Consider the following 12,659-nt stretch of genomic DNA (forward strand, 5'->3'; position numbering starts at 1 on the left):
TTCCCTAGAGATAACTATGGATCTACAAGCTCTCTCACGTCTATTGCTGGCCTCGCTACCTTTCCTGGATGGCGTAGCAGAGCTACCGCCTTCCCATCGTATCGCCTCCCAGGCTGTCCTACCTACAGCACCTGCAGATTTTCAGGAACATGCAGCATACCTTCGTGCAGCGGAGCGGGAAGTGCGGGAGCGAGCGCGGCCTGAGCAGGGTGGACAACGTATCACTCAGGAGTGGCTGCAGTCTCTAAGGAGCCGTGACTGCCAATGGCGATTCCGGTACATATCAGCACCACCTTGAGATGTTTTTTGCATGTTGAAATTAATATGATAGTTTCACATATGATGAGATCCTTGAGATGGTTGATGCCTTCGATATACCGGAGGTGTTCACTACATCTGGTCGCTATCAGTTTGAAGGCATTGAAGCTTTCTGCTTACTCTGTGCCCGTTTTCGATCTGCTGGCGACATGTATGGACTTTCAATGCAATATGACCGATCTCAGTCTGCAATATCCGAGTGCATCAATGAACTCGTAGAGTTCCTGGATGACAGATGGGAGCATCTCCTGGGTTGTGATTCAGAACATCTGCTCAAGCCCTCGGAACTAGCCCGATATGCAAAAGCTATTGAAGACCGTGGTGCCCCTACTCAATCTGTTTTCGGCTTCATTGACTGTACGATCCGACGCATATGCCGCCCAACCTGGTTCCAGCGACAGGCTTATAACGGCCACAAGAAGTATCATGCCCTCAAGTTTCAGGCAGTTATGCTTCCGAACGGGATTATTGGCCACTTGTATGGGCCAGTCGAAGGGCGGAGGAATGATGCATTTATGCTGACTGAAAGCCAACTCCTCGATCGGCTGGGTACATTTGCATTCCGAGAAGGTGTGCAGGAGGATGCGCCATTGGAGGAACGTGTCTTCCAGATCTTTGGGGATCCCGCGTATGGCATTGGGTACCATATTATGAGCCCCTTTGCTGGTTTTGGTGAAAGGACAGTTGAAGAAAAGGAGTGGAATGGTCGGATGGCAGCTGTCCGGATTGAAGTCGAGCATGGTTTTGGGATTGTTGCAAACTTATGGCCATTTCTCAATGCAGGTTGGAAGATGCAGCTTTATAATTCTCCAGTGGCACGTTACTACAGGGTGGGTGTCCTTCTTACCAATGGACTTAACTGTCTTCGACCAAACCAAGTATCACAATACTTTGATTGTATGCCACCAGAACTTAATGATTACTTCCATGACTAGGTATGATTATATACATGAATGTAAACTATACTACATGGGTTAAAATACAAAAAGATTATTGGAAGATAATATAGCTAATGTTTCTCTATCACCGCCCGCATGAGGGCAAGAAAGTCCTGACGAAAGTTATGATTATCTTGAGCCTCCCGTGCATACAATTCATTACCCCGCTCAATCTGCGAAAGGACCTTAGACTGAAATGCCTGCCTTTCTGCACGTTCCTCCTCTAAGAATGTCAGGACTTTGTCCATCTTGTCCTCCCGCTTGATCCTCTTGGAAGCCCCGCCATCATCACTTGACATGCTACTTGCTTTCGTGACCTTCTTCCGAGCATAGAAGTTCTTGAGGTATGTCTTCTCCGTAACAGTCCGAGTTTTGCTCTTGCTCTTCATGCCGCCCACAGGAGACTTCGGCGGCCCCGACACCATACTATTCTCTTTACCCGAGCCCTCACTGCTACTGCGCTTCGTCCCTGAACGAGTTGGACTGGCTGTCACACCACGAGCGGGAGAGGGGCCTAATGCTACACGGGTCGTAGTGGGCGTCGTGGGTCTAGTGATGGCAGGTGCAGCGGTGGCAAAAGTAGGGACAACAGCGGGAGTAGCAGGGGAACCAGGAACAGGAGTGGCAGGCACCGTAGCAGTGATGATCGCGACGGCAGGACCAGTAGGCGAAGTGGGTTCACAAGTCGAAGGGTTACCAAGATCATACGGCAACGGGGAGACAGAGTCAGAAGCAGCAGCAGCGGACAAAGCAGCAGCAGGGGTGGCGTCCACATTTCGGCTCGTGTCCGACATCCCCGTAATGCTCCTGGTTGTGGCAGGTGAGGTTGGGTCCTCCTCACCGATATACAGGCCGTCCGAGGGTTCAACATCACCCTCAGAACCCGACGAGAAGGGGGATGGAGGGCGCCGACAGCTGCGTCGCAGCGACGCGTCACGCACTATGATGCCCCCGATGCGATCCTGTTGCCTTCGCTGAAGAGGTATGTTGGGTTATAGACTGGAGCACATGCACGAAAACTCGATAGACTAACCTCCGCCTCAACCGCCCGCTCTGAATCCTCCATCGTAGCGAACCTAGCTTTCGTAGATGCGAGCAGGTCGATTGGTGCAGCTAGCGTGGTGTCCCAGGGGGGGTGTAACGCATTACGAATAGACGGTGTCGCTTTGTCCGGGGACTGAAATGTTTGAGTCCGTAATTCGAAGTGAAATAGGGCTGAGAAACTCACATCATGCCAGAGTAATAGATCATTGAGCCTGTCCTTGCACACACCATCACTCCAATCCACCCCCTTCCCTCTCATCTTAGCCCCGATTTCATTCAACCGCTTGCCCTTCTCCCCAAAGGGCGCCGCGTAGTAGTCAACCTCGATGGCGGCATGCACTAGGTCCAGGAGGTCTTGACCCGACCAGTCTTGCCGCTTCGATGTCGCCTTTCCCTTCCTCGGCTTAGGTGCCACTTGTTTCCGCGGCGCAGGCTGTTCCTCGGGTGTAGCGGGTACGTTGGGCAGACCACCCTGGACGGGTTGAGTCGGGACTTCTTGCAGCAAGTTTGAGGCGTTGGTGGACAGGCGAAGGGGCTCCCCTACCACGGGCTGCATGCCGAGGGTCGTGTAAGGGGTAATCTCGCTACTATCATGTTGCTGATGTTCGAGCTGCTGTACTTCTCCGAGACCTGCTGGCAAGCCAGGAAAGAGCTCCGGAGCAAAGTCGAAAGCGTTGGCAGGAAGTTGTAGTGCGCAATCGTCGCTGGACATAAGTTGCTTAGCAAGGGACGCTGCCGTTGACGCAGGCAATCAGTGCAGACGAGACGAGACGCGACGGAGTGTCAACGAGACGCGACACGCACGTGACGGCAATTCGGGATGGCCGGCCGGGCAAGCCACGGCACTCAAATCAAGCCTATGACGCATCGGCTAACTGCGCCAGTTTGATGGCAAAATTGGAGCCGTCGTCTCAGCAAACTTTTGGGCGTTGCAAATACGCTCTATTTCTTCTGAATCTTCCAGACCAATCAGGAGCGGTTATTCTTTACAGTCACGTGATGTGGGGAACCTGAATCAGTCCAGCGTCCTTGCGAAGTCCTCGTGCCTCCGTCCGCTCGCACTTGTCACCGTCTGACACTAACAAATAGGCTACGTGCCATGGTGTTTTTCAAATCAACTACTGACCCAACTATACGGTCTACTACGGACCTTGTCATACTGTCCCATCTCAACCAAAGAGAGATCGTACCTTTGCCACAAACATATCAGGTGCTACGCATTCGCTGCTCCGTAGGAAGTGGGCTCATATACACATCTAACAGGATGTCATAGACATAACTCGTGAGATCTTTGAACTCGACAGGGACGCCGTCATTGTTCTCAAGACCGACGATCCCGACGCATGTCGTGGACAAGCAGCCGTAATCAATAAGCGGGCCTGGGACTCTCTCCGCTTACTCCTGGAGATCATAGAAGTCGAGGTAAAGGATGATCAGCAGCAGAAAGTTTCTCCAGGTACGCTTGCCACTACCTCGGAGGCTTGTCACTTGCACTCAATGTCCCGACCGCGGCCCAGCGGAAACCGCGCTCAGTGCGCGTGGTACAAAGTGCTCGGACTCGGACGTGGACGACAACGACTATTTCCTAGTGGTGAGGCCGTCCAAGTCCTTCCTGCGAGGGAAAGTGTGGTTGGCCTCTGTTGGAGACGAGGAGACGGCATCTCCTTCGGCGGATGATGGCGGTAGCCCATGGATCGGATCGGACTCGGAGCCTTCGGCGTCCACGGAGGAGGCACCGGTACCTGGCGTTTCACTGAGCGGAGGTTGGTCCATGGCAGAAAACTAGCAAAGTTAGCTGTGAAGACCGAATCATCGAAAGGCATCAAAGATGCCCCCACACAAACCTTCAAAAGCCGTGCGAAATTCACAAGCTCTGCAGAGGAAGGTAAGTGCTCATGGCGGGCTGCTTCACTCTTACAGCGACATGCGATTTATCCTACAGATGCTCTCCCAAGACACCAACCTGTACAGGTGAAGTACGAGAAGCCTTTCTCCAACGGTGTTCCCTCCGACTCAAAGCAACTCGTGTCTGGCCAGAACAACTCTATGAACGACGGTGTGTATAAAGCGTACTTCAGCGTCCGGCTGCATCTATTAATCACTTGGCATCTGCAGATTATACCAGTGCCTCACAGCAGTCGCAGTCCCAGTCGCGATCACCATCACAACAAACAGAGGAGCCCGGCTCGACCGACAAATTCATGATATCAGTCGAGCACGGCGAACCCTCGATGTCCTCTTTCCGACAAACGCAGGCTCTAAATAGTGGCCTGCCGCTCAAGCCTGTCGCCGCGTTTCAGTCGGCCGCTAACCCCTCGACACCCAACTTCAGCATTACCGGTCGACGAGGACTCGCCGGTCGTGGTGGATTCGGAGGTTCGCGGATTGCTCGACAAGCTCACCATGGAGCGCTTCGAGTCTACCTCGAACAAGATCATCGACTGGGCGAACAAATCCGAGAAGGAGAAGGACGGCCGTATACTTATTCAGGTCATTCATTTGATCATAGAAAGGGCGATCGACGAGGCTGCTTTGTCAGATATGTACGCGCGCCTCTGCCGAAAGATGACAGAACAAATCAGCCCCAACGTCCAGGTTGAGGGCATCCGGAACCCTGAAGGCAAACCTATCACCGGCGGTCAACTCTTCAGGAAGTACTTACTCGACCGCTGTCAAGAGGATTTCGAGCGTGGATGGGCGGCTCAGGAGGCCCCTGCTGCCGCTGCCAAAGTAGAAGCTTCGGAAAATGAAGCCACATTGCACCCCAAAGAGTACCTTGCGGCACAGAAGGCTAGGCGACAGGGTCTCGGTCTGATGAAGTTTATCGGCGAGCTGTTCAAGCTGCAGATACTGACGGAGCGTATCATGCATGAGTGCATCAAGAAGCTCCTTAGCAACGTGGACAACCCCGAAGAGGAGGAGATTGAATCCTTGTGCCAACTGCTCACGACCGTCGGCCAGATCCTCGATACGCCGCGAGCCAAGTTGTACATGGATATCTACTTCACCCGGATGAAGGAGCTGGCGAAGAACCCGAAGGTTTCGTCCCGTATGCAATGCACGTTGCAGGTACATTCAAGTTATCTCAGTGTGTATTTCTTTCCGAGAATCGTCCTGATTATGCTTCCGCTAGGATGTCATTGAACTGCGGGAGCGGAGATGGATTCCTCCGACTATGATTGCCCTTTGGGTTTGAATCTGGTATCGATGCGCACTGCCAGATTACTGTCAGAACTTCAGCCTTCCAGCCTGGATCCGAGAGTATTTATCGGCGTGCTCTTGGGGTCGTCGACGTCCAGGACGGGGGAGGAGTATGGCGCGATCAGTTCTGAGATTAATCAACGTGGTTTATTGTGGCTGCAGTCGATTATCGCGTCGCTGTCATGTGTCATTGGTGACAGTCAGAGTGAGCGATTCACGGGCGATTCGGGACTTGGATTCTAGTACATTGGGCTCTCGGCGCTCGCACATGGTTTGGCCTTCACTCCAACCACTGCCTAGCATTATTGGGACCAACCATACCGACCGGTAACATCGACATCTCAGAGTTCATCGATGTGGAATACGCAGCTAAGCACTTGCATGCTCCTGCTTGATCAATGCGGAGTATGGAATATCGTGTGCCTCAGGCTTCCCTCTCAGCCATGATCACTGAAATTTGGAGGATGCATATTATCTCGCATGAGATATGTCTGTCACCGTGCTCCGCTAGCGCTATTCGGAGCACATTGACCGACCTATTTCATTGATTCTGACAGTGAACAACGAGCATGCGACATATGCCAGGCTACTGATTGCGCGATGGTAGGCCAGAGCTCACTAGTGATGCAGTGCAGAACAAGGACAAAACTAGTTTGCCACCGAACAATGACTGCAATGAACGCAAGGTACTGGGGTCGCCGGGTATAAGGGATATAAATTACAGTTATGCCAAATATGAGTTCGTCGTGACGATCATGAGAGTCGTAAGCTCGCCGGGTTGAGGTTTAATATTTGCGGTTCCATTTTCTGAAGCTGAGGATCCCGTCAAAGCTGCATTACCGCCAGAGAGCACAATACACTCACAATTGGCCGCTCCCACCACTAGGACGCACCCCACAGCAATAACAAACCCTCGCACTCAGCGCAATGACCCCCGCCCACGTTAGGACCATGCCAGCCAGCACCATCCATACCGCATTCCCGAAACTGATCGTAAACGTGCCAAGGTTAATATTCTTCACCTCGTTCATCGCCACGATCACCAGCGCCAAGTCGATCGCGAACACCAGACTGCTGAGCAGCGCCGTCACGATCGCGATGATGAGCGAGAGCGTCGACATAGCGTGCGACTCCAGGAATAAGGATGTGAATGCGACAATGAACGAGAGCCCGCAGGTGACAGGATGCAGGACTAGGATGACGGTAAGCGTCTCCGTGATGGCGTCGACGAGCTGCGGGTAGCCAGTCAAGAGCAGGATGTCCTGCCCGAGCGTCGTGCTGTTGTCGACGCGGTACCCGAGCTGGGGGCCAATGCAGTCTCCAGGGTTGGTAAACCATGTCGGTGGGTTCAACACGCTAGACTCGGCGCGGTTTCAATGCACGGCGAGGAACCTAAGGATGACGCTGTGACGCACCTGGTCGCGCAGAACCCCCACACCCCAAACCGCACCTCCGTGGCCACATTCGTCTCGGGCTGCCCGGCAACTGGCACCGCGTTCAGCTGCAGCACGTATATGGCCTTGATGATCGGCAGGGAAAGCGCGACCAGGAGAAAAAGCACGAACGCGGCGAAAAAGAATGCATGAATGAACAGGGAGAGCGTCCGGTGCTGGGCGAGCGCACGCATGGTGGTGGTCCGATGGGAAGACGGTGGGCCACGCTACGTTGCGTTCTATATATGAATCGGCGGATGGGAAGCGAAGCGAGAAGTCCTTCGTGACCTGCTAGGGGCTCCTCAGCATAACAGACAAAGTCCACAGCGCCCAGCACTCGACCGGACGATTATTCTTGGCTAGCGAGGCCAAGCAACATCGACCGGATAGCGTCAAGCCCATACCCTTGCCATGGTAGCATCACGATGTTTAGCGGCACGTTTGACGGCGGCCACGGCTAAATTGGTGTTTACTACCCTTCACTTCAAAACCCTTAGACTCTGAGAGATTCCGGTTTCGCAGACCAGCTAAAGTGAGCTGCAGCAGTCCGTCATAAGTGTGCAGTCGAAGGAGACGTTCCGCAGTATACATGGCCAGAATATAGATGTCTTTCACGAAGCAGAACAGAGCAGAATGCTGGGAACGGGAATGGTCCACCGGATCAAGTGCCAGTGTTCCCACCGTCTGCAGTAATACCGTGGGGAAGTCAGTCCCAGACTTCAAGTTGCCATTTGCACTTCTTACCTCACCTACAGCCTTCACGTTCACCGTCTATCGCTACCTGTTTTGCAAGAAAAATGGCTTTAATTGAGGTGAGTCTGCCTGGATGATATTGACAAGCTTGGGGCTTGCTGATCCCTGATTCCAGGTGATTGCAAATGATCGTCTGGGTCGGAAAGGTTCGTGAAAGGACCGATAGTTATGCCGTCTTGTCTGAGCTGATCTATCCGATATCAGTACGTGTCAAATGTAGCCCGGATGATACGGTCGGGGACCTGAAGAAACTGATTGCTGCTCAAACGGGTACGGACTGGACCAAGATCCAGCTGAAGAAATGGTGCGTACCTTTGTTCCTTGCTCCACTCAATCCATTGTCTCTTGCAATTGTTCTCAGTGTTCGTTCTGTATCTGAGAGCTCCCATTTTCTCCAGGTATACAATCTACAAAGATCACATAACGCTGGCGGACTACGAGATTCACGACGGGATGAGCTTGGAGATGTACTAGATCTCCGAGTCGTCGCGTCCTTGCTTTTAGGTTAAGATTTTGAGTTTGCTTTCGCTGTTTTCCCGTTGCTCAGTGATCGGACCGTTGTAAGCACGTCACCTCCCATTCCGAAGAAGTCCTCGTCAATGTAGTCCTAATGTATGTTCCTCCATGTATCATGATGAGCCTCCAGATATGAATCTCCGTGACATGCCGCACGTCCAACGGATTCAGTTGACGCCATCCTGCGCTCCGTGCTCACTCGAGGCTTTCTCCACCGCCCGGACCGGATCATGTGCAGAAAATATCCGCTATATTAAAATTGATACATCCCCCGGGGTAGGTACACGGGGATAAAGCGTTTGACTTGCAGCACGTACGCAGCGTGCTGCACTAAGTATACGAGCACCATCTGGTTAGTGGCGTATACGTCTCTCTTCTCCGGGTGCTCTTGCGTGGCTCATGTCTTCACGGAAAGGCTTATTACCTGGTCCAAGAACCTCGACATTGAAGCTCGTGTTACCCTGATGTTTTGCATGTCCCACGATCCCTCCCTCTTTCATTCGCCCCATGGCGTAACCCCGGTTCTCCCCTGCTTTCCCCAGCACAGCAGACTTAATATCAAGACCATCACATGCCCAGCATCTCCAGCTCTGACAGTTACCAATCCTCGGCTATGCGCATGACGCATTCCTACGGACGCATGTTCAACGGCAGAATACCGAGTCCATGACCTCCTCGGTGGTTGCATGTTGTTTCCGCTCACTGGGAATGAGAGCTTTGCGCTGTCGATCCCCCGATATGCACCGGCTCTAAAACTTTCTTCTCCGGGAACATCATGCTCAACATGAATGAGCTTTTAAAGCTCTTTTGTCCCCTCGGGACGCCCATTGTCGCCTTTCTGCATGATCACATAAAGACACCGCGTTGCTCTTGATTGCAGCATCGCACATCCGGACGAAGCTCGAGCTCGGCGAAACACCTCCCTCCACCGCGTACGCCCATGATGGCGCTCTCGTGCCCCGTAAGTACTGTTCTCCTCCACAAATGCTTCGGCCGCTCTAACTTCGTTTGTCGTATCCAGCAGCAGAGCGCCATTCCAATCAGCCGTTCGGAGAGCTTCGGCCTCTGCGACCGCATGCCACCGCCAATCGACATGAGCTGGCGCGCCCCTGACCCGGACATACCACTCGCGGTATGTCTCCGCATCTCCCAGGTCCACTCCCTCTCCCCGCGCGCTAGGCATTGGGCCATTTTCTGGGACGTCCCCTACCAAGACCGGAACATCCGCGCGAACCGCATCCTCCACGTCGTCGCCGACCGCGGGAAGAAGCTATACGTCAACTGGGGGCCGCTGACCAAATTCGTGAGCGACGACGACCGGAGGAGCTCGAGAGAGCTTGTCCTCGGCGTCGTGGACCTGACGCGGCGGCGGCAGTTGGAGGTCGTCGCGACGCATACTCCGGTTTGTTCCGGCGACCAGGAGTGGAACGGACAAGACTGGGTCAAGGCTGTCTTGCGAGAGGCGGTTCTCCTTGGCCTGCTCTCGAAGGATAGCGTTGCGAGCGTCCTTGTCGCTGCCCAAGCTTTCTGAACATATCCGATACCCTATGAGATTTACGGTCTGCCACTCGTTTTCGCGCTGTTCCAGAGATGCTGATCCTGTCTTCATGCGCAGGACTTGTTATTGAACATTCCTTGCCTCCTCATTTATTGTTATTTTCTTTATTACTTCGCATCCTGTTAGCCCTGGTTTGTATCCCTTTCCTTGCGCTGTGTTTTCGACGGGTTGAAAAGGGAGTTTCCCATTAATTGCTTTTCTGCAGCTGGTTGTCGCCTACGTGGAATATAATCGCACAATTCGGAGAACGAGCGTCGTAGTCACCTACTGAAGGCTGGAGATCTTCCCAAACCCTAAACAGTGTAAAAAATTCGTATAATCCATTTTCGTATGCTTTGTCTCCCCAGTTGTTCTCATGAAGAAAGGTTCTGAGAGGCTAAATGAGGCATTCAACAGTAGGTCTGCGTTTTGCGCACGATGCATATAGTCATCCGGACTTCACTGAACAATCCGGTGGCACTAAGAAAATATCGATCGGGTGATACGGGTCACCCTTCTGCAACTGCTTTCTGACTTCGGCTGGTGGAAGTCGTGTCTCACCCATCTCTCGCTGCTAAGAACGTTTCGGTGATGGCGGAGTCTTTCAGGTATTTGATTGAGTCTGCATTGCGAGCGCGATAACGCTGCTATAAGCCGCATTTTACAAAATACGGAAATCCTGAACTTAGAAAACAGGTACGTCAGGTGTTACACTGGTGTATCAGGGATCGTCATTCAGATACCTACACACTTATGGCTGCATGTAGAGCTTGTGTATCCTCGTCATCTCTTGCAAACCCACCTCTCGACAAAGTTCGCAGTTTCATCATTCCCACGGATTGCGCCATACAAAGGCTACAGTCGCAACGCGAAGTGGTAATAAGCAAGGTCTCAAGCTCAACGGACGCGTGCATGCCATCGCCGCCAACATCGGACTCGGCCTCGAAATGACTGCCGTATGTCTTCCCTTAATTCAATTCCGGTATGCAGCAGATAACCAGATGACTGAATGAGCAATGCCGCGACGCCGCCGGGATTGCTGGAAAATAGGCGCCCGGGTGTGATGTGATAGTCATACCGAGGGATGTCACGTCACAGTAGGTTCGTTTTGCCACCGAACAAAAGCGAGGCAAGTACTGATTTTACAGGGCAAATATTACTCGTATTGTGCAGGTGAGACATTTCAGACCTCGATATATTTCTCTATTGTATTGATTTCTCAGCTTGAAAGAAAAGGCATACTAGACTTGAAAATGTCACTCAGCCCGATGAGGCGGTTCAGACCCCTTTGCGTGGAGGGTTCTGGTCAGAAGCAGGCTTCCGGCTCACTGACCGTTGATTCCCCGCAAAGAAACTGCGCGCTGCCAAGCTGAGTGGCAAGATGCTGTTGGCATGGTGCTGTGCTGCGTGCCGGTTGCGGCACGGGAGAGCCAAAGGCTGCCCTTGCTAGCCGCGTTCTAAAAGCGGTGGCTACTGCATCACTCAATTATATCTCGGTCTCCCTCTTTGATTGCTGGAACCAAGCTGTGGTTTTGAGACATCAAGCAGTCTTTGTCTTCTGCGGTCAACAGAAGCTCCTCCCTGGCCTGCTGACGGAACGACGCGCAACTCGGATCCAAGGCGGTCTAAGCTAGACGTTCCTGACGACCATCTTGCTCTTTGATCTATCCAAGCGCAAGACTTAACTCAATGCACTCGACCAGCTAACTTCCAGTTCTTTCGGGCTAGGTTTCCGCCTGCTCGAGCAACGTACCACGGCATGGCAGCTGCCATTTCATCGCCCTGGCGCTTGAGGTACCGCGGTAAGGAGTGCTAGCACAACTCCTACGCTTGACGTATTCTCTTTGACATGGTACGTCAAGTGCGCCGTGGTCGTGGCTAACGACCAGCGTATATAAGACGCGCTCAGATGTGCCGGAGGTCCAGCACCTCATCACCTCTGCTGACTTCTGCCCATCACCTCCTGATACTACCGACCCTTACCCGCCTCGTCTCCGGAATTACTCTTTCTGTAGCCAAGCACAAATAGGTAAGTGCGGACATGTCCTTGCCATGAATGTCTCTCAACAACATGACCTCTAGCGACATACAACTCTCTCCCTTCCCCACTATGGTATCTCTGGATGTTGATGAACGCCATCTGCCCATGCTCACTGAGGGCCACGAGCTTGCTTATAAGCAGAGCCACTTAGACAGGCTATCTTTCACTGTGACCCCGCTCGTGATAAGGTACTTGCCTCTCGTCGCGGGCTTCATCATGAATTTAGGGCGTATCAAGGACCTCACGATAAGATTCCATACGGACCGCGCTCCCTTCACGGACTTCTCTGACACATCCACTCTCAAGAATCAGCTAGATGCGCTGGCTACGTCTCTGAACTTTGGCAAAAAGAAAATACAATCCCTGGAGATTCGAGTTTCGGGTCCTGTCGCCCCCTCAATCTGGGAGAGTTTTTTCAGAAAACTCAAGATACCTCAGCTCAAAGAATTCAAGGCGTCGATCCCTGGCCTGGAATACAAAACCCTGTGTCACGTCCTAGTCATGCATCCCGAGATCAGAGTTATAAGACTCTCTTACGACCCCAGAGTCCTACGGCCTGGACTGCTTTGTCCCACGATTCGCGCGAACGTGTATTTCCCGATCCAGGAGCTGTGGTGCCCGCCTCAGACAGTCTCAACCTTACTGTCGGAGAATCAAAACTGGGACGAGCTATCTGCGATTACACTTGCGCCTGATTATGGGAGTGTTCTACCGGCACAGCATCAATGGGCTCAGTGGCTTGAGGACTGGAATATCTGCTTGCGTGTCATAGGCGGTCGCTCTCTGACACGCCTCAGATTGGTACTGGGAATCCCGGCTTGCCCGTTTCCTTCCAGCGCACCGGCCGTCTCTATCGGAAGCCTGCACGGGGTTGAACA

General features: G+C 52.8%; 6 protein-coding genes across 6 annotated transcripts; 4 read left to right on the plus strand and 2 right to left on the minus strand.

Moving 5' to 3' along the window:
- Positions 1-16: 16 nt before the first annotated feature.
- On the plus strand, positions 17-1,253 carry GLOTRDRAFT_93696 (uncharacterized protein; the record flags this gene model as incomplete). Its single annotated transcript, XM_007868401.1, has 2 exons — positions 17-276; positions 332-1,253. 2 exons carry the CDS (start codon positions 17-19, stop codon positions 1,251-1,253), a joined length of 1,182 nt encoding a protein of 393 aa, XP_007866592.1.
- GLOTRDRAFT_111147 (uncharacterized protein) lies at positions 1,140-1,744 on the minus strand. The gene has a single exon (XM_007868145.1). The coding sequence runs from the start codon at positions 1,679-1,681 to the stop codon at positions 1,328-1,330; it is 354 nt and encodes a 117-aa protein (XP_007866336.1). The 5' UTR covers positions 1,682-1,744; the 3' UTR covers positions 1,140-1,327.
- Positions 1,745-4,673: 2,929 nt separating this feature from the next.
- Positions 4,674-5,496, plus strand: GLOTRDRAFT_42151 (ARM repeat-containing protein; the record flags this gene model as incomplete). The annotated part of the gene is made up of 2 exons (XM_007867935.1): positions 4,674-5,369; positions 5,434-5,496. Coding segments are annotated over 2 exons (759 nt in total), but the record flags the coding sequence as incomplete, so codon positions are not given.
- An 865-nt stretch (positions 5,497-6,361) lies between these two features.
- GLOTRDRAFT_42144 (uncharacterized protein) lies at positions 6,362-7,128 on the minus strand (the record flags this gene model as incomplete). Its single annotated transcript, XM_007867934.1, has 2 exons — positions 6,362-6,857; positions 6,917-7,128. 2 exons carry the CDS (start codon positions 7,126-7,128, stop codon positions 6,362-6,364), a joined length of 708 nt encoding a protein of 235 aa, XP_007866125.1.
- A 539-nt stretch (positions 7,129-7,667) lies between these two features.
- On the plus strand, positions 7,668-8,400 carry GLOTRDRAFT_76457 (ubiquitin-like protein). Its single transcript, XM_007868146.1, has 4 exons — positions 7,668-7,746; positions 7,803-7,833; positions 7,892-7,991; positions 8,086-8,400. The coding sequence occupies exons 1-4, from the start codon at positions 7,732-7,734 to the stop codon at positions 8,159-8,161; spliced, it is 222 nt and encodes a 73-aa protein (XP_007866337.1). The 5' UTR covers positions 7,668-7,731; the 3' UTR covers positions 8,162-8,400.
- Positions 8,401-9,146: 746 nt separating this feature from the next.
- On the plus strand, positions 9,147-9,734 carry GLOTRDRAFT_93700 (uncharacterized protein; the record flags this gene model as incomplete). The annotated part of the gene is made up of 3 exons (XM_007868147.1): positions 9,147-9,164; positions 9,225-9,335; positions 9,357-9,734. 3 exons carry the CDS (start codon positions 9,147-9,149, stop codon positions 9,732-9,734), a joined length of 507 nt encoding a protein of 168 aa, XP_007866338.1.
- Positions 9,735-12,659: the final 2,925 nt, after the last annotated feature.

This window comes from Gloeophyllum trabeum, assembly GCF_000344685.1.
Source record: "Gloeophyllum trabeum ATCC 11539 unplaced genomic scaffold GLOTRscaffold_00007, whole genome shotgun sequence".
NCBI lineage: Eukaryota > Fungi > Basidiomycota > Agaricomycetes > Gloeophyllales > Gloeophyllaceae > Gloeophyllum > Gloeophyllum trabeum.

Coding starts and splice junctions, on each gene's coding strand:
- GLOTRDRAFT_111147 (XM_007868145.1), bottom strand. CDS start 1,681: ATGGTGTCGGGGCCGCCGAAGTCTCCTGTGGGCGGCATGAAGAGCAAG.
- GLOTRDRAFT_76457 (XM_007868146.1), top strand. Junction 7,834..7,891: donor TGATCGTCTGGGTCGGAAAG/GTTCGTGAAAGG, acceptor ATCCGATATCAG/TACGTGTCAAATGTAGCCCG. Junction 7,992..8,085: donor AAGATCCAGCTGAAGAAATG/GTGCGTACCTTT, acceptor CATTTTCTCCAG/GTATACAATCTACAAAGATC.